The sequence below is a fragment of the Stegostoma tigrinum genome, chromosome 4 (genome assembly GCF_030684315.1).
Source record: "Stegostoma tigrinum isolate sSteTig4 chromosome 4, sSteTig4.hap1, whole genome shotgun sequence".
Taxonomy (NCBI): Eukaryota; Metazoa; Chordata; class Chondrichthyes; order Orectolobiformes; family Stegostomatidae; genus Stegostoma; species Stegostoma tigrinum.
The window spans coordinates 41,494,210-41,514,199 of record NC_081357.1 but is presented as its reverse complement, the minus strand read 5'-3'; the positions used below and the strand labels follow the sequence as shown (position 1 = coordinate 41,514,199).

Below are 19,990 nucleotides of genomic sequence, written 5' to 3'. Positions count from 1 at the left end.
ACTCACTGTTGTTAGTCACTAACAGTCCCCATTTAGAACTACTCACCCTCCCAGCCTGATCGTTAGCATCTCCTTTGTCTGTCCAACTGTCTTTCTCTCTCTTTGGGCTCTATCCTAACGTTTACACTCTACCCCACCCACCTCCCTATTTTCTGCATATAAACTGACATTTTCCCAGCCACCTCCCAGCCACCATCAGTTCTGAGAAAGGGTCACCAGACCCGGGATGTTAACTCTGTTTTCTCCTCTACAGATGCCGCCAGACCTGCTGAGCTTTTCCAGCAAATTTCTTTTTGATGAAGAATAATAAATTCAGAGTTAATGGGAAAATGCTTACAGATACCATTAGGTTTTTGATAAAGATAAAGTGAAGCCATCCCCCAAAAGACTAGAGTACAACAAATCCAAGAGTTAAATAAATAATTCGCTCTTAGTTGTGAGATGGTTTGTATAAGATTTTGGACAGTCAGGCCAGCGTATCCTGAAAACCAAAAGTATCCTTCACCCGAAAAGCAGTTAGTCCTGTGGTTTTCAGAGAAAGGATTCCCAACATATGGACAAATTAGGAGCTGGAGCAGACTATTCAGCTCGTTGAGTCTGCTCCACTCTAGACCATGGCAGAACATACTTTAATATCAAATCCACATTCCTGTCGACCACTGATAACCTTTCAATCTTTCAGTGAAAAATGTACCCTGTGAACTTTAAAAGAGCAGACTGAGGTAGAAAGCCACAGTGGTTTGGGAAGGCAAGTCCCGATCGTGTGTTCTAGATGACTGGCATCACAGCTGCCAATAATGGGGTAAAAGCAAAGGAGATAGACAAAGCACCACAATCAGAGGAACGGGACAAAAAGAGCTAAAGATCTAGCTGACAGCCTTCTGAGAGGGCCAGTCACCTCTACTGTTCACCCAACATCCCTTTATTCGGCAGCAACCAAAATGATCCACTGCTGTCAAGTGCAGGCTTGAAACTCTCATTTCATTCAAAGTTAGGGAAAGGACATGGAATTAATGCTGGAAGTTTATGGCAGAGGGGAAAAGAAGATGGCTTTTGTCTCCCATACATTGAACTCCAGAAAATTGTGGATCATCATTGCTGGCTAAGAGAGAAGAGAAGCTGAATTGGTCAGGCTCCACAAACAGAGGCAGCGTTTATGGTGCACTATTATGATATTCCCATTATGATCATCGGGTACAGTTGGCCGTAACCATCATGCTGAGTGACGACACACCTCAGTTGGTGGCTCAAAATGTGACATGCTAGCACCAGTAATAGTTAACCTGCACAACTTAAAGGTGAGATGCATTGTGGTGGTGATTATAGCTCAAACCCTCTAACCCTGGCAACATTCCTATTAATCTTTTCTGAACCCTTTCAAGTTTCACAACATCCTTCCCAAAGGAGGGAGACCAGAAGTGCACGCAGTACTGGAAAAGTAGCCAAACCAATGTTCTGTACAGCTGCAACATGACCTCCCAACTCCTTTACTCAAGGCACTGACCAATAACAGCAAGCATACCAAATGCCTTCTTTACTGTCCTATCCACCTGTGACTCTACTATCAAGGAACCATGAACCTGCACTCCAAGGTCTCTTTATTCAGCAACACTCCCCACAACCATACCATCTAGTAGCAATGACTCGGCTTTCATTGCAGCACAAGCGTAAGCCACTGAGTGTCTGGATGCAGCATCAGAAGCTTAGACTGCTGCCATCACGGATGCAAATATCAGTTCTCATAGAAACTTGCAGGGTGTCACAGCACTTCAGGAATCAGTCAATATGACTGAGACACTGCTGTGGGAAGGGGAGATTGTGCAAAGGTGTATGAATGCACTGGCCCCTCTCTGAAATGCAGTATTTGCCATCCCACGTTGCTGCTCCCTTTCAGCCAGCTAATTACACTGTGCCAGACTGTCTCGAGTCAGCCATCTAGGCCCAGAGTTGCTCATGGTCACCCATCTTCAGTTCCACTAATAGCCATGCAACTTGTGATAAGACCAGGAGCTGGATTTTCCCTCAGTGAGCGTGAAAGCAGCATCAGGACTATTTCCGCATCTTAAACCCGATCTAATAGGAAGAGTCACCCTTTGATGTTTTCACAGATACAGCTTCCCAATCCAAATAATAATAATAAGCCAATCCAGTGGTTTTGCTTTTGAAGCTAGAGAGCCAATCCGAAACCTTGCGTTGCAGCTTGAAAGCAACACCATCCTACAATGGATAGTAAAGTAACTGAGAGAGGTCCTTCATACCATAGAATAGAATTCAAACGGTGTGGCCCAACAAATTCAAACTGATCTCAGAGCACCCACCCAAATCCATCCCCCGATAAACCACCTATTCTACACATCCCCGAACACTGCAGGAAACTTAGCATGGCCAATCCACCTAGCCTGCACACCTTTGGACTGTGGGAGGAAACCCACATTTACAGCTGCCCGATTGTGGAATCAAACCCAGGTCCCTGGCGCTGAGGGAACAGTGCTAACCACTGAGCCATCACACCACTTCAGTGCCTTCATGGAGGTGCTTTCTTACCAACCTTTCTGAAATCATAGATAAAAGATGGTCAGTGCCAGTTAAGGCCCTCCATTATACCTTGTAGGATACACCATGCTCCTCTACTCTTCCTCTATGGCCCCTCATATAGATCCAGACCAGGCGACTTCCTGGTAAATCTCCTCTGCACCTTTTCCAATGCTTGCACATCCTTCCTGTAATGGGGCGACCAGAACCGCACGCAATATTCCAAACGAGGCTGCTATATAGATTTAGCGCATATTTCCACTCCTACACCTTCCTACTTTACCCATCCACTAACTCATCTGGTACCCATACACACAGGAGAAAGAACATGCTATTACTTCATGTTCTATGTTGCTCTACATTCTGTGGAGAAAGACAATTTAATTCATAAAAACACATTTTGACAGGGTTGCTAGCTCTTCACAGGTCAATGATACATAATGACAGAGGTTGCAAGCCACTGGCCAAAGTGCACTTATAGTTACTTTGAATCATGGTGGAGTGGTGGACAGTGTGGAAGAATGTTGCAGGTTGCAGCGAGACTTGGATAAACTGCAGAATTGGGCTGAAAGGTGGCAAATGGAGTTTAATATGGATAAATGTGGGGTGATTCACTTTGGGAAGAATAATAGGAAGGCAGAATACTGGGTCAGTGGAAAGATTCTTGGTAGTGTGGATGTGGAGTGGGATCTTGGTGTCCATGTACATAGATCCCTGAAAGTTTCCGCCCAGCTTGATAGTGCTGTAAAGAAGGCTTACGGTGTGTTAGGTTTTATTGGTAGAGGGATTGAGTTCCGGAGCCATGATGTCATGCTGCAACTGTACAAAACGCTAGTGCGGCTTCGCTTGGAATATTGCGTGCAGTTCTGGTCGCCCCGTTACAGGAAGGATGTGGAAGCATTGGAAAAGGTGCAGAGGAGATTTACCAGGATGTCGTCTGGTCTGGAGTGAAGGCCTTATGAAGAAAGGCTGAGGGACTTGGGTCTGTTCTCATTGGAGAGAAGGAAGCTAAGAGGGGATTTAATAGAGACATACAAGATGATCAGAGAATTAGATAGGGTGGACAGTGAGAGTCTTTTTACGAGGATAACAACATCAGTTTGTATGAGGGGGCATAGCTACAAATTGAGTGGTGATAAATTTAAGACAGATGTCAGAGGCAGGTTCTTTACTCAGAGAGTGGTAAGGGCGTGGAACGCCCTGCCTGCCAATGTAGTTAACTCAGCCACATTAGGGGCATTTAAACAGTCCGTGGATAAGCATATGGATAATGATGGGATAGTGTAGGGGGAGGGGCTTAGATTAGTTCACAGGTCGGTGCAACATCAAGGGTCAAAGAGCCTGTTCTGCGCTGTATTGTCCTATGTTCTTAAACAAAAGTGCACAGTGGGGAAGAAAACAGTGGAGCAGGTGGAGGAAGTGACGCCCTGTAAAGGAGGGGGTTCCGATAGATGTGAGGGCCTTTAAAGGAGACATTACACACACCCACTGTCCAGCACAGAGACTTGTGTGATCCCTAGCAATGTATCGGCTCCCTGATTTTGGACTGCTTCTTGCCACAGGCGTCGCTGACCGTCTACATTCACAGCAGTCCCTTTGTATGCGTAGGCCAGGGAAATAACAGAGATATTGCAAGATGAGGGACGATGGTGACAACAGCACCTGTTGCCCCCTAAATGCCTCTTGTTTCCCCAGGCTGCAATAGGTTCTCAGCACAAACTTCTCATGCGGCCATTAAGTTATGCATCATTCTAACACAAATGGACAGCAATCAGGAATAAATTCAAAACAGTGCAATTCTTAGAAATGTACCAAATGAAGTAGAGTGGTTTGTCAAACATGCTACTAAAAAAGTGCTCAATAACTCTTCTTCCTCTGTCTCCCACTGTGTCATAGTGTCCTCCATAGCTCCAAAGCTGAGATGAAGGGACCCTGTCAGTGGAGCATGTTAGCCCTGGAGGTTTGATTGGGCATGTAAGAAACATCTTGCCTCCATCGACCAGACGTGCTGAGGAGTAGTCTAACAAGATGCCAGTGTCACATCCTCAGAGTAAATTTCCAAGGGTTGGAGGTGAAGAGGCCCAACCAGCTCAGGACTGACCTGAGAGGAGACCCATAAGGGACCTGCATGTGGTCCTGCCTCTGGCTGGATGCCTCCTGTAACCTTGTAAGGAAGAGACACTGCACTGCACAGCAGGTTCCCCTCTTGCTATCGGCATGACTTCAGTCCTGAGGGCCAGTGGCTGGGGCAATGGGTTGCAGCAGATCCTGAGGGTGTTGGACCTGGCTTTCCTTGGCAGTCACTAACCAGTCCATGGAGACAGCCGGATAGTCACATGACTCTCTGGGCAGTGAGGCCATTGCCTCCCAGATGTCTTGTCCTCTACTGTTGTCCGTCTGTGTGTAGTGACATCCTTGATAGTCAATACTACAGGGTCCTCTCTTGCCTGGGACTGAGCTGGTGCTGGTCCCCAGCAGCCCACGAGAACCAGCAGCTTGGGAAATTTCTCCTTGCCCAGCTGTGGAGCTATCACAAAGAGGTGCTCACCCGATTGTGCTCTCTCACTGTCCAAGGCTAAAGTGTTAATATCCATGTGAGTGATATGCAGGAGGCATCTCATTCACTATCTGCCTCTCAGCCATTGTCGCTTTAGTAATGGAGAGGATTGTCTCCTCCCTAGGGGTAAGGACTTGCAGGAACAATATCTCCCAGGTCCTGCCTGGTAATGCAAGAGGGAAGTAAAGCTATCACTGATGATGTGTAATGTGGGTGATGTGGCTTATCATATTTTAGTAGTTGATATCAAATCCAAACTTCCAAAATGAACAAAAGTCTTGCAACAGTAAGCAATAACAATGGTACATTGATCTAGTCATGCAATCAGTGGGATATGACATTTGAAAATGCATTTAGTAGTTTGACTATTCCTGGGAAGTCAGTGGTGCACTACTTGTAGCACTGCATCTACATCTTTGTGGTTTGACTGCTGGCATTGGCTACCAATGCTATCTGATCTAACAACCTTCAGAGAGCCTGATTCCATCACTCTCCTGACATGCCATGTAGATTGTTGGCAGGTTTTGGGGAGGTCAGACAATGAGTTACTTGCTGCAAAGTTTCCAGCCTCTGATGTACTCTTGCCGCGACAGGATTTATATGATGTTACGAGAAAGTGGACAAGCTTGGCTATGATCTAAATTGATTGACTGTAATATTTTAAAGGATAAAATATGTGGAAGAACCAAGGCGTAAAGAATAAGTTGCAGGATTCTTAGGTTGAATTGCAATTTCCAAAAAAATGTCTTCATTAAATGAACTTCAACGAAGCACACAGAAGCAATCATGGCTAAAAGGCCATACTGAACTACTAAGATAATTATAAATGCTCAGTTTGATATGCTAGATATTCATCCAGTTAAGTTTCTGGTCAATGCTGACCCCAAAATGTTGATTGTAGGGACTCTGTAATGGTAATGACATTCAATGTCAAGGAGAGAGGGTTACATTGCCTCTTTTGCCAATAGTGATTGCCTGACACTTGTGTGATGCAAAGGTACTTGCCACTTATCGGCCCAAAGCTAGATGTTATCTAGATCATGCATGTGAACTTAAACTGCTTTTGTGTCCGAAGAGTCGTGATTTGTGCAGAGTATTGTGCAATCATTAGTTAACATTCCCAGTTCAAACCTCATGATAGACAGAAGGTCATCGATGGAAAAAGCTGGAGATGATTGGGCCTGGCACAACACTGTCCATGTGTTTTTGGGCTTCTCGAATTTTGCTTCATCCAAATTTGTTATCATTGATATTTGTTCATATTATGAAACAGTGCATACATAATATTTCAGGCCAAATTTGCATCTTTGTGGCGGGAATTGTGGTCTTAGGACTAATCCCACAATCACAATCCTGCCTACATCACCAGTCTGTTGGGGAGCCTGCTTTTCCAGCAGCCGTGCCTAATTGGCTGCACAATACATTAAAGGGATGATGTTGGGCCAGGCAAGCTAAAAACCCCACTTTGATTCCTAAAACAAATCTGGCCCCTGTTTATTCACATTGACTCAGCAATGACGATTGAGCTGCATCAGGAATCTCACTTAATTTATAGAAATGTAAACCTTCTGATTCATTTAATACATCCCCACACCAACCCCTGCATGTTGTTCCCATTACCATTGTCCGCTTTACAAATGTAACAAGCCATTCTTTAACAATAGCACAAAAACCTCTTGTAGTATACAAACTTTAAACCAGCTGTGCAGTCCATTTTTACAATGGTTTAGCGGTTGGATTTTAGCTCGGGCCCCATAAAATCCCCCAAGTCTTCAAAAACACTGTTCAGATCAGGTATGTAAATAGAGTCAAACATCTACAAAATGCTTAGGCAGTTCAATTGCAGGTAAGAGTCCATAAAACTCCCAACAAAACAAAGTGACCTCTGAACTGACATCTCAGCTGATCTCTGAGTTGTAAATCTGAATGTAATGGGAAAAGATTAAATACTGTACATTGTTGTTATATTAGGCTACTCTTTCAATAATGAGAAATATACTCTAGCCTTTTAGCCATGAGATTAATTTTATTAATTCATCAGAAACCTTTTCCACGTTTAAAATATTGATCTTTTATGTGACATCTTATCAATTTGCGAAATCAACAACTTGGCAGGCATGGTATTTAATAGATAGTTACAGTTTCCAATCATGGCTGTGTCACGACTTACCTTAACAAACATAAATACACATCATGGTAAAGGCTTTCATGATGAACTTTGAAAAGACAAAACCTTTTTTTTACCTTTAATCCCAGCCCATCTCCAACCCATGGTGCTCCACATCACCATGAAGTTGGCGCAAGATCCAACAGCTCTTAGAGTTCATCCACCTCCCTAAAAATGTAAAAGACTTGCTGAAAACAGATTCTGAATGAGCACACAATGCTGTCAATTGGCTGATTGACCGCCCAGTCATTCTTTCTGTTCTAGCCCATTTGGTACCAATCAGGCCCATGAAAACACAGCTCTTAGTTTGTCATCAAGAAATAATTCATCACAGTATGAGGAGATGTCTCAAGAGTGAGGGTGAACAATAACAACTTATCATAAAATTATGTTTCTAAGATCATTAGTAATGATATTTGTGCAATGCTAATTGGAGAGAGAATGGAGGAACATCACAACGTCCAAAGGGTCTCTTTAACTGTACAGTTTAATATAATTTCAAATGACTTTTACAACCGTTTTACAAAAGCCCTGCACTATTGAGAAATAACTTGCAATGTCAGTTGCATTTACAATAATAAACACAGAGATTGAATTTTGCTGAACTCATTTATATTAAACCAACAGTAATTGCCCTCCTGTAAATGTTACACAACGTTAATTTCAGCTGCCTGTTTAGGATTGTCAATGATGCATATATGTCTACATTGAAAACTGACAAAATAATAGAGTACATTTTTTAACACCTTTCACAATCTCTGAATGCCCTAAGTGGTTTTGCAGCCATTAATTATTTTTGAAGTGTAATAATGTACAAAAGTGTTCAAAGCCTGACAGACCATAACCAGCCCTAAAGGCTGTCTGATTTGTGAAAAGGACTTCATGAGTTAAGCCATGAATATACCCAGCATTCCATGCCATTTTTGCAGAAGGCACAACCTAAAGTACACAAAAGTGCTGTTTGCAACCAAAGCGCATTCAGAACTTACCAAAGGTAAATACGAATGCTGAAGAAACAAGATTAATTTTCCGAAGGGCCAAGAACACTTTCCAGAAAAGAAACATACCTTTTCACTTTCAGTCAGTGAGTTTTCTGAATTTTTGGAGTGTACTGTCTTTCAAGCCAAAAATAAATGTACCCTGGAATGGTTGTAAGTATTTCAAGTCTGACTTCAGTACAAAATTACAGGATCCAATAAATCTAACCCAGATGCAATATGCAAATTTGTGAACTGAAATCTATCCAACTCATACCTACAGTAATGCCAAGGAGCAGTGCATTTTAGATGCAGTCAACAAACTGACTCATTATTGGATCTGCTCCTGACCTTGATCCCACAGCAGACCGGAGGCAGGTGGAGATTGAGTGAATTAAGGGAATGCTGATTTAATAGTAGAGGCACTCTCTCCTGCTCTCTGTTTACTGTATAGTAACAAAGTGACCTCCACTGGCAGCATGTGAACAAACTGGAAACTTGTTTCAAAGATACGGAACATAAATGAGCATTATCAGTTGGCACAATCAGGCCAAGTGTCCCTGCTGTCTATTACTGTAACTGCGTCCTACGTGCAGGAATCTCACTATAATTCTTTCATTTACGTAGATCTTATCACTGTTTCAAACCTGCTCCCTTCATTACTTCCAAACATTGGTGATTCTGACAAGCAAAGGCTAAACAAAGCCACTTAAGATATTAAGTAGGAGCAAAGAGTTTAATGCACAAAGAAACTGTGGCAACTCTTCAAGCAGTTATAAACAAATTGTCCTTTAAATAAAGAAATTGCTGGGCATGCTTCAAAATTATTATGTTTTTTGCAGAAAATTACTGTTTGAGTTGACTTTAGCAGCTTCTTTGCTTTATATGCCATCTTTAAGAAACAAGCAAAAGTGTTGCCTTTAAGACTACAACTTTCAAAAGCCATCAGCTCGTCTGATTTTCTGTTGCCTGAGGACAAGACAAACATTCAACTTGGGAACAGGAGTAGGCTGCTCAGCCCCTCAATGCCATTCAATGAGATTACAGCGGATCTGATTATTTTCACGCTCCAGCCTTCTGGATACCTTTCACCCTTTGTCAAGAATCTACCTACCTTTACATTAAAAGTATACATGACTTTGCTTCCTCCTCCTTTTCACAAAGGGTGTTCCAAAGACTAGAGACGCTCAGATAATTTTCTCCTTGTCTCAGTCTTAAATGGGAAAATCCATTTTTTTTAAGTGACGCCAGTTCTCAATTTCCCCACATCCATCCTTTCATGCCTATTTTCTGTTTCCTATTAACTAGCCCAACTTCTGTCCATGCCAATATATTTATCCCCTACACCATGAGCTATTCTTTTCCACAATAACCTTTGATTATGTATGTTGTAATGTCTGAATGACATAGAGCCAGACGGCTGAGGGTCCAAACAAGACAACTGTTTATTATACAAGTATGTACACAGGACTCATGAAGAGACTGTCTCCCCAGTTATAGTTTGTCCCACACATTTTTAAGGTTTAATCTTAAGTACTCTGGGATCCTGATTAACATGTGACTGCAAGTCACCTGAAACTATTCCTATATAATTCGATGTGAAATCAGAAAAGTCTACGGTCAGCACATTCTGCTGCAGCCGTGTTCTTTCTAAGGTTAATCAGTTCTTCCATGTTGCACATTTCATAATAATCATGCCTATTTTTGTTTCAGTTCTCCACGGTATTTACAGTGTTTAGTTTCTTGCAACATTATGCATGATTTTCATGATTTTAAAACGATTTCCTCTCTGCCTGTTTACCACAATCCTGTCTCTGTGGGGTAAAGGACTTCTGTTTTATACATTTTCTTTGTAGCCCTGTCCTTTATTTGTAACTTTTAAACAGGTCTCAAGTTTAGGGGAGGTATGTCTCAACCAATCCAGTTTCTTGCTACTATGTGTTAACCCTTCTATTGTACTTAGCTATTAATTTCTATATCTAAGTTTCCTAACGATGCACAATTAATACTGGTCACAGGGGACTTCTGATCAACTAATTGCTGGCTTTTTCAGTTCACCTTACCCCAGGTTTGATTGGCTGGTAATGACAACTTCCAATCCTATATTTTCAGATGAAAGGACGATAGCATACGAAATGAATGGTTTGCATATGTGAAAAGAATCTATCTACTGAAAACACAAATAATTCCAAATGTACATGGACTGAGACAGAAAGTAACAATATGTACAACATTTTGATTCATCTGATGTTCATCTGATCCTTAGTGTTTATTTTGCGCATTTAATTTGACATTCTTCAAACTCTGATTGGAATACTACTTAATTCTTTTTATTGGTAAAGTTCCATTGATTTGAATGACCTATCATGTAGAAATAAAATTGCTCTTTTTTCCCATTGATTTTCACATTCTGTGTATATAAATAGTCACATCATCTATTAAGCACATGAATATATTTTCTCTTCCTCAAATGCTGACACACCTATTTCTGTTTCTTTGTGGACTTTAGTTTCTCTTTATCTTGATTGTGTGGGGAAAGCCCAGAGACCATTATAAGTTTAGCTACTGGATTTGGGAAAACTCCAAAACTGAGGGTTTTTCTGTAAATTATGTAATATCCAGTGTCATTGTAAATCAATCCTGCTGCCATTTCCTGATCTTATTCTCAAATGATCCCTCTTTTTTTCTTGAGGAGGAGAATATATTGTAGTACGTGTGATGGGGTTTGCAGAACTGTGATTTACGAGTTTTAATTACTTTTTCCTTTTTCTTTAACGTTTGTTTGCCTTTGACCCAAGGGGTCATTCTAATTTCCTGTTTTAATGTAATGAATGAGACAATAAATATCCCACTAGTGATTGCTGTTGCTGATAGTATACTATTAACTAGTTGCATCTATTAGTGTATATGTAAATCATTTTTGCACCCACTCTTCAAAATAGGATTAGTGTGCAGTAACTTCGTCTGTATTAGCAATGATTTGTAACTTTTAGATACCTAGGGTGAACTGAACTAGAATAACATAGGAAAGAGGATAATTCAGCCTTACAAGCTAGTAAATAGGAGATTGCTTAATGAGCATTCGTACTTAACCGTGATTTTATTTTATGCAGACTTGTTATTAATCATTATTTATTTTTGTAAGAAATTAAATATTAACCAATTAGCTGGTGTCAGAATTAGGTTTGGGCTTCAGTGATTTTTCAAACTGTTTGTTCTGGTCGACCCTCGCAATTCACTCTCCACACATCACCTATCAATTTGTTTGCCAAATTGCCAGAGGCAACAAAAAATGGTTCCAAAGATATTTGTTGGATTCCCTAAGATGCAGCAAGGCCAAGAAAAACCAACAGGTGGTGGTACCGAGGGGAAGCATCCTGTTTCTTGGATACCTTATTTAGATGTGGTTGACATAATTTCTGTGGCTTAGCTGACCTACATGTAGATATTTATTTAGCTAAATTAAACCTCTTACACTAATGAATGCGCAGGGCAGGGATAGCTGGGGCCTTCAGTAAGCAAATATGCTCAGTGTATTTGCATTACAATATCTCAAATCTTGTTTTATTCATTCATGGGATGTGGATGTTGCTGGTTAGGCTGGCTTCCCTAACTGCCTAGAGGGCCATTTAGAGTCAACTGCATTGTTGTGGGTCTGCATTCACATGTAGGCCAGATAAGAATGGCAGAATTCCTTTCCTGGAGGACATCAGTGAATCTGATACGTTTTTTATGACAATTAACGTGGTCACCATGAAACTAAATTTTTTGGAAGTGAATTCAGATTTCATCTAAGATAATAAAGTGAGGCTGGATGAACACAGCAGGCCAAGCAGCATCTCAGGAGCACAAAAGCTGACGTTTCGGGCCAAGACCCTTCATCAGAGAGGGGGATGGGGTGAGGGTTCTGGAATAAATAGGGAGAGAGGGGGAGGCGGACCGAAGATGGAGAGAAAAGAAGACAGGTGGAGAGGAGAGTATAGGTGTGGAGGTAGGGAGGGGATAGGTCAGTCCAGGGAAGATGGACAGGTCAAGGAGGTGGGATGAGGTTAGTAGGTAGGAAATGGAGGTGCGGCTTGGGGTGGGAGGAAGGGATGGGTGAGAGGAAGAACAGGTTAGGGAGGCAGAGACAGGCTGGACTGGTTTTGGGATGCAGTGGGTGGGGGGGAGGAGCTGGGCTGGTTGTGTGGTGCATTGGGGGGAGGGGACGAACTGGGCTTGTTTTGGGATGCGGTGGTTATTCCAGATCCCAAAACCAGTCCAGCCTGTCTCTGCCTCCCTAACCTGTTCTTCCTCTCACCTATCCTTTCCTCCCACCCCAAGCCACACCTCCGTCTCCTACCTACTAACCTCATCCCACCTCCTAGACATGTCCATCTTCCTTGGACTGACCTAGCCCCTCCCTACCTCCACACCTATACGCTCCTCTCCACCTGTCTTCTTTTCTCTCCATCTTCGGTCCGCCTTCCCCCTCTCTTCCTATTTATTCCAGAACCCTCACCCCATCCCCTTCTCTGATGAAGGGTCTAGACCTGAAACATCAGCTTTTGTGCTCCTGAGATGCTGCTTGGCCTGCTGTGTTCCTCCAGCCTCACATTTTATTATCGTGGACTCTCCAGCATCTGCAGTTCCCATTATCTCAGATTTCATCTATCTGCCGTGGTGATATTTGAACCCATGTCCTCAGAATATTAGCTCTGGGTTATGGATTACTAGTCTAGTGACATTGCCGCTACATCACCACCTCCCCTGTTTTCTGTAATGATTTATCTGTCATTTATTTTTCTTGAATATTTGCCACTTAATAGGCCTGATGAGCTAATGATTCATAGTTGTTTTAGTGTCACCTGCAGTGATGGTCTGTGCTTCTACTGGGTGATTCATTATGCCAAAAAAAAAGTTGTAACTCCACCGCAGTGCTCTACTGTAGGGAGTGGACATTTCCGTTACCTGTAAATGTGCTCATTTAATATATTCGATCACTTTTTTGTATGCTTGCAATTTGCATGATGAAATGGATTAGTATCATGATAAGGAATAAAATGTTACTGAAATCTCAAACTAAATGTGATTCTGACTTTTCCCCCTTCAGGAGACACCATGACTATTTTAAACACTGCAGACTGGTTACTAGGTTGCAGCACCCCTGCCTCTGCAACAAGTATGGCAGATTATGGTACAGTGCATGTGCGTGTTAGTGTGGATTATGAGTGCAGTGCTTCTGTTTTCCGTGTTCTCTGAAAATTTGAACATGTAATAAAATGGTTGCAATTCAGAATTACCATGGAACTTGATAGTAACAGCATGTTTATGGGCTTTGCTCAGACTTGAAACTGAACTTGAAATTCCTGATGAATTGTTCACAGCCCCATTTTGCAAGAAATTTAAGTCAGTGTTTTGAAAACAATGTAAGTTGGAAGTACTCAGTGAATCAAGCAGCTGCTGTGGAGAGAGAAACAAGGGGCAGAATCATATCTGCAGTGCACCATTCGCAATGGCAGAACAAGAAGTGTGTGTTACTTGTACTCTCATGCTTTTGCTGGGTTTCATTCGGCTACAATCAAAGGTAAAGTGCAGGAGGTGTGACTAGAAGACACATAGGTTCACCTGACAGATGAGGAAGCTTTTCAGTGGTGCAAGTTGCTACCAGCTGGCAGCTCAATCTGTAAGTTGGCCCAACGGGGACCCCCTTCTAAACTGCCACAACTTTCTTGCCCAAGCATTGCTATTGACATAAGACTTACTCCGAGCACGAAAGTGTCTGGGGTTCCCTTCTAAGTATTTGACATCACTTTAGTTTCACTTCATTCATGTGTGTGCGCCATCATCATTTGTTGGAACCAGCTTAGTCAGAGAGCTGAATGTCGTGGTATGTCTCATTGTTTGCATGTATTAAAAATCAGGATAAGTTTTGCATTCAGTCTTCATGAGTGTTCATGTCAGTGTCCACTGTTGTACATATCACTCTTTGTGGGATATAACCAAAGCTGCAGGCTTTCAATACATTATAAAGAACATTATCCAATATCAGTGAAGATTAAAGATATTGTAGGTGAACACAAAACGTTGTAAAGCTTTTACTAGCTAACACATTGAATTTGATCCACTTGGGGACAGACTGTCACCATCCATTAGGCCCTACATTTTCTTACAATGTAGGACTGTTCCAACTATAATTGGATGTGAAGCCCCTCTGTCTTCCACACTTCCATGCTTCAAACTCACCCTAAATCCTTCTTTGAATCACGTGACAGTCCCCAAAGTTCCAATCCTCATCATCAATTTCCCCTGGCCAACCACAAGCCTCGATGCAAGCTGGCATTCTTCTGCTCCCCTTCCCCATGCTGCACAATTCGACATGGAAAACCATTGACCTCAGACACAGCTGTAGCGAGCTGAGTAGCGCACACCATCTCTTGAATGAATGTACAGCAGACACCATGAGATTCTGATCATACAACTGACTTCATTGTGATAGCAAGTACCGTTTTTAAAGATATCTTTTCCTGATGAGTACTCATGGTATCTGAGTGTATTATAATTTAAAAAACAGGACAACATGAGGCATGGCACACCACTGATTTAATCTCTGTATCTCAACCCACCATCAGGAAGTCTCCAGCTTAATTCAGACCCCTGCCCACCTTATTTCCCATTCTTGCAGGCTTCAGACATTACCCCCAGATCTAGCATTTCAAGTCAATAACCTTTCATCAGAGCCTACAGTTAATCATCATATTGAGAAAAAAGTGGGAATGTTTGCTGGTGATTGTAGTGTTCAAGTCTGCTCTTAAATGATGAAGCATTTTAAAATCATTATTTCTACTTTCTTAATTAAATCCATTCTTTACAACAAAAACTGAATTGCTTTTCCCAGGATATCTCATAAATCCAGCTAGATCACAAGTATTTGATTCTTTGTTAACATTTTTTTTCTTTTAGTGACACCAAAAGACCTAATGATGCAGAGTCAAAGTCAGGCAGTAGCTATGGAAAGAGAAAAATGAGATAACGATTCATTGTCAATAACTTTTTAATCAGTTTATCAACATGTAACAAAACCAGAAATTGCTGGAGAAACTCAGCAGGTCTGGCAGCAATATGTAGAGGAAGCAGCGTCAATGTTTTGGGTCTAGTGTCCAGTGACCCTTCATCAGAACAGGAACCTAAATGTTAACTGTGCTCTCTCTCCACAGATGCTGCCAGATATTCTGAGTTTCTCCAGCAATTTCTGTTTTTGTTTCAGACTTCCAGCATCCACAGTTCTTGGGATTTCTTTTTTTATTTATTTGCCTGAAATGTTCATTCTGCCATCCCCTCCATAGTTGCAGCTTGACTTGCTGAGTTCCAACCTTTTCTTTTTTATTTCAAGTTTTCCAGTATTTGCACGCATTTGTTTTTTAATCAAGTGCTCGTTCCTTTGTGTTGGCCACTTTTATTCTGTAATGTACAGCTTGAGCTGCAGTAATAGTGACATCATGCAGTTGCCAAGAACCAGAGAACCTGATTAAAATGTTTTGAGAAAAACCAGGAGTATGTTTAACTTGAATGCTGTTGTGCATTTGAATGATGTGAATGACTATAAAACTGTCAGAAAAGTGGGGCTATACCTGTGTTTGTTGGAATTCTATAGAGTAAAAAGAGTTATACTCTTGCTCACCAATCTTCAAACTTCTCCTAATTTCAACAAAGTAATCAGGGGCATGTTCGGGCCAATATTTCGTACATTCCAGTGTATTCCCCAGAGTAGCCAAACAAGTTGCTGCTTGAGGTCATTATACTTGACAACAGTCAGTGGGTCTTGTCATCCTCATGTGTTTTCTTAGTCTTTTTTTTGCTGTTGTCTACAACTCTCAGCGGCAAGACAAGGTGGCAGGCCCCAAGTCTACCACAGCAAAATGGGAATTGAGACCATGCTGTTGACATTATTCAAAATCACACTATAGCCAAGTAAGCTCACCAGTCCCAGTTTGTCAGTAGCACTGTTTAGTTACTGAAGATTGACCAATAAATTGCACCTTGTTACCTTGTCTTTGTAGGACGCACAGATCTTTAGAGTGACACAAAACTGGATATGAAAATAATCCCATATTTTCACTGAGACCTGCAATAAAAACTCATCGAACATTATATTTTATGATCTGTATTTTGCAAGTAGATTACTTTGAAGATGTTACCACAACTTATATTGAGTCAGCCTTTTTTGATCTGCGTAGCTTTTGAATTTTAAGCATTGACGTTAATCAGAGATGAGAGGTGAAAATTGGCGCCAGGTTGCTCACTAATCAAATGTAGACAATGATGCATGTGGTGGAAGAGGTCAGCACAGAATAAATAGGCTTCATTTACAGAATATTGGTGAGCTGTGAGCACCCAGAATCCATCCTCAGCAAATCACCAAATATTAAGGGTGAATGCTAAGCTCCAGGCCATGGCCCTCAGATGGGCTGGGAGTGATCCGGACAGGGATGTACAGAAGATGGATCCTACCTCATCTCGGCTGCCCACAAGTAATGTTTTAAGATAGTTTACAGCCAAAAACCTGCTTGTTCTTTCACAATCTAGAAAGATTGCTTTTAATACTCAGACACTGACTGGGATACTAAAAAACTGTTCCATGCATAAGAATCTGGTTTTCAGAGAGCTGCAGATTTGACTTGCAACAAAGCTGCAACATTTGCCTTTTTTGTTAAGATATTGCAATTTGACAGAAAATGTTTCCTGTGGTATTACAGGGTTAAGTGCAGTACGGTAAACAAAATAAATATTAAAATATGGTACTTTATCTGATCAGGTTTTAAAAATGAAGTAGCCTCAATCTTCAAAGGCTGTACTTCAAGAGGTAGGGTAGAATCATAGAGGGGTCTGAATGACGTGGGATATGGCAACATTTGAGGCGGAATGAGGTGGGAATTCCTGCTGGGCTGATCTCAACGTTGAGAGCATCCAGTTCCATCCTTTATGCTTTTTACAAACAGCACGGTGAGTTTCTCACTGGGCAGTGGCAAGTTGCCAGTTAGCCACGTTATTGCTTGTTAGGCATCAAGTTGACAGGCCAACTCAACTCACTCATATTCAGTTTTCTATCTTAAAATAACTCAGCAAATAAGCTAGATGTCGAGAACATTCAGCATGAAACCAGGACCTCCCCCTCAGTGGTCGAGAACGCCCTCGACCATGTCTCCTGCATTTCCCACAACTCATCCCTCACACCCTCTCCCCGTAATAACAACCAAAAGACAATTCCCCTCGTCCTCACATACCACCCCACCAACCTCTGGATCCAACGCATCATCCTCCGACACTTCCGCCATCTACAATCCGACCCCACCACCAAACACATTTTTCCCTCCCCACCCTAATCTGCCTTCCAGAGGGACCACTCTCTCCGTGACTCCCTTGTTCGCTCCACACTCCCCTCCAACCCCACTACACCCGGCACTTTTCCCTGCAGCCGCAGGAAGTGCTACACCTGCCCCCACACCTCCTCCCTCACCCCCATCCCAGGCCCCAAGAAGACTTTCCACATCAAGCAGATGTTCACCTGCACATCTGCCAATGTGGTATACTGCATCCGCTGTTCCCGTTGTGGCCTCCTCTATATCGGGGAGAGCAAGTGGAGGCTTGGGGACTGCTTTGCAGATTATCTAAGCTCAGTTCGCACTAAACAACTGCACCTCCCAGTCACAAACCATTTCAACACCCCCTCCCATTCCTCAGACGACATGTCCATCCTGGGCCTCCTGCAGTGCCACAATGATGCCACCCAAAGGTTGCAGGAACAGCATCTCATATTCTGCTTGGGAACCCTGCAGCCCAATGGTATCAATGTGGACTCCACAAGCTTCAAAATCTCCCCTCCCCCTACCACATCCCAAAACAGGCCCAGCTCGTCCCTGCCTCCCTAACCTGTCCTCCTTCCCACCTATCACTTCCTCCCATTTCAAGCCCCACCCCCATCTCCTACCTACTAGCCTCATCCCACCCCCTTGACCCGCCCCATCCTCCCTGGACTGACCTATCCCCTCCCTACCTCCCCACCTACATTCACCTTTACTGGCTCCATCCCCACTTCTTTGACCTGTCTGCCTCCTCCTCACCTATCTTCTCCTCTATCCGTCTTTTGTCCGCCTCCCCTCTCTCCCAATTTATTTCAGAAACCCCCTCCCCTCCCCCATTTCTGAAGAAGGGTTTAGGCCCGAAACGTCAGCTTTCCTGCTCCTCTGATGCTGCTTGGCCTGCTGTGTTCATCCAGCTCTACACCTTGTTGAGGTCTAGCTAGCGAATTCATCTTGCTGCCTGCTCCTAATGACCTCCATGTTGGACACTGGGTACCTGTACCTCAGGTCACAGTTTGTGAGTAGTGGTCACACATGTCCCATCTTCACAGACATTGCCATCCAACATGTGCCAGCCTCTGAAAACCCTCATGGCACATCCCTGAACCGCTAGCAGGACACGTCTGCACTTCAGTGCTGTAACACTGCAGCAAGGACACTATGCACTCAGGGACACACAACCCAGCTCAAAGCCTGGATCAGGCTGCAACTCCGGGCCTTTCACTCACTGTCATATCGCTCAGAGCGAGTGAGAGCTATCTCAATGCTCACAGCATCCTCGCAGTGCTCCTTTGTGCTTTGCTCCATCAGGCAGAGCTACCAGGCTCATATTACATTAGCCTTATCTTGCCATTTAGAGCAGACACAAAGTTAGGAATCTTGTTGTCACTTTCTGCAGGCATCAGTGAAGTCAATGGTGATAGCCCTGGAGCAGGGGTTCACATCACAGTAAGTCAAAGGCAGCTTTCGATTCCAGTACAGAGGCTTGGACCTGGTCAGTCAGCTACACAGGCCAGTCTGAGTAAGTATGCTGTCCACATAAGGCATGCAGACCTAAATGCCAGACATCCCACCACCTGTCATCTGTCATTCTGCTCTATTTGGGGCTGATTTCCTCCTGGAATGAGAGATGGAGTGGGTGGCAGAGTTGTTAGTTTTGGTGAAGGTGGAGAGGTGTACTGAGCAAATGGGTAGGCAGTGCAGAGGACATGCAGAGTCATTGGTGTCGGGTGTTGGGCGGGGTAATAGCGAGAAAGGGTAGATGTTGCAGATATTAACGTGGGTGGTAAAGCATGAGCTTTGTGGAAGGTGTGTACAGCAGCAGAGATAGAGCGAGAGTGTGGTATTAGAGAGAGAAGATGGTGCCACTTACACTTGCAGAAAGGAGAAGGGCATTGACATTCATCCTACAGCGCTGCGCATTCCTCTAGCTAAAACTGGACAAACTTGGGTAGCAATCTCAGACCAGGCTGGCATGACCTGGTACCGTGAGCTCAACTGCTGGTCCTGAGGAAAACTAAGCCCTGCCTCTGCACCACTGTGCCCAGCAGGACCTCCACATTGTGCCTGAAAAATGGGTACCAATTTCCCCCTATCTGCCATGTCTGGGGAAAATGTCAGGAACCATGCAGGGCAACTCCAGACTGGCAGTGCCTGTCAGGATGCATGATGGCATGCGTACAAGGGATCCCATTGAATTCTGGGACATTTGCAGAGTGGCAGGTTATTCTGGAAATGACGCTTGGTAAGATGGGACCAGAACCAGGTGAGAGGGTCACCACTGGGCAGAATAGATAATTAATGTGAGATAACAAGGCGTAGAGCTGGATGAACACAGCAGGCCAAGCAATGTCATAGGAGCAGGAAGGCTGATGTTTTGGGCCTAGACCCTTCATCAGAAATCACTTCCTATTATCTT

At 43.1% G+C, this 19,990-nt stretch overlaps 1 protein-coding gene across 17 annotated transcripts in view; it reads left to right on the top strand.

Annotated features, from left to right (window-relative positions):
• The window catches only part of eya4 (EYA transcriptional coactivator and phosphatase 4), a 526,724-nt gene that overhangs the window by 343,577 nt on the left and 163,157 nt on the right, over positions 1–19,990 (top strand). For 14 of the 17 annotated variants that reach the window (XM_059645294.1, XM_048531657.2, XM_048531660.2 and 11 more), the window contains one exon: positions 13,326–13,394. The exons of the other annotated variants lie outside the window; for them this stretch is intronic. In XM_059645294.1, the coding sequence (XP_059501277.1) occupies positions 13,326–13,394 (69 nt within the window). The remainder of the gene's footprint in view (positions 1–13,325; positions 13,395–19,990) is intronic. 17 annotated transcript variants of the gene reach the window in all.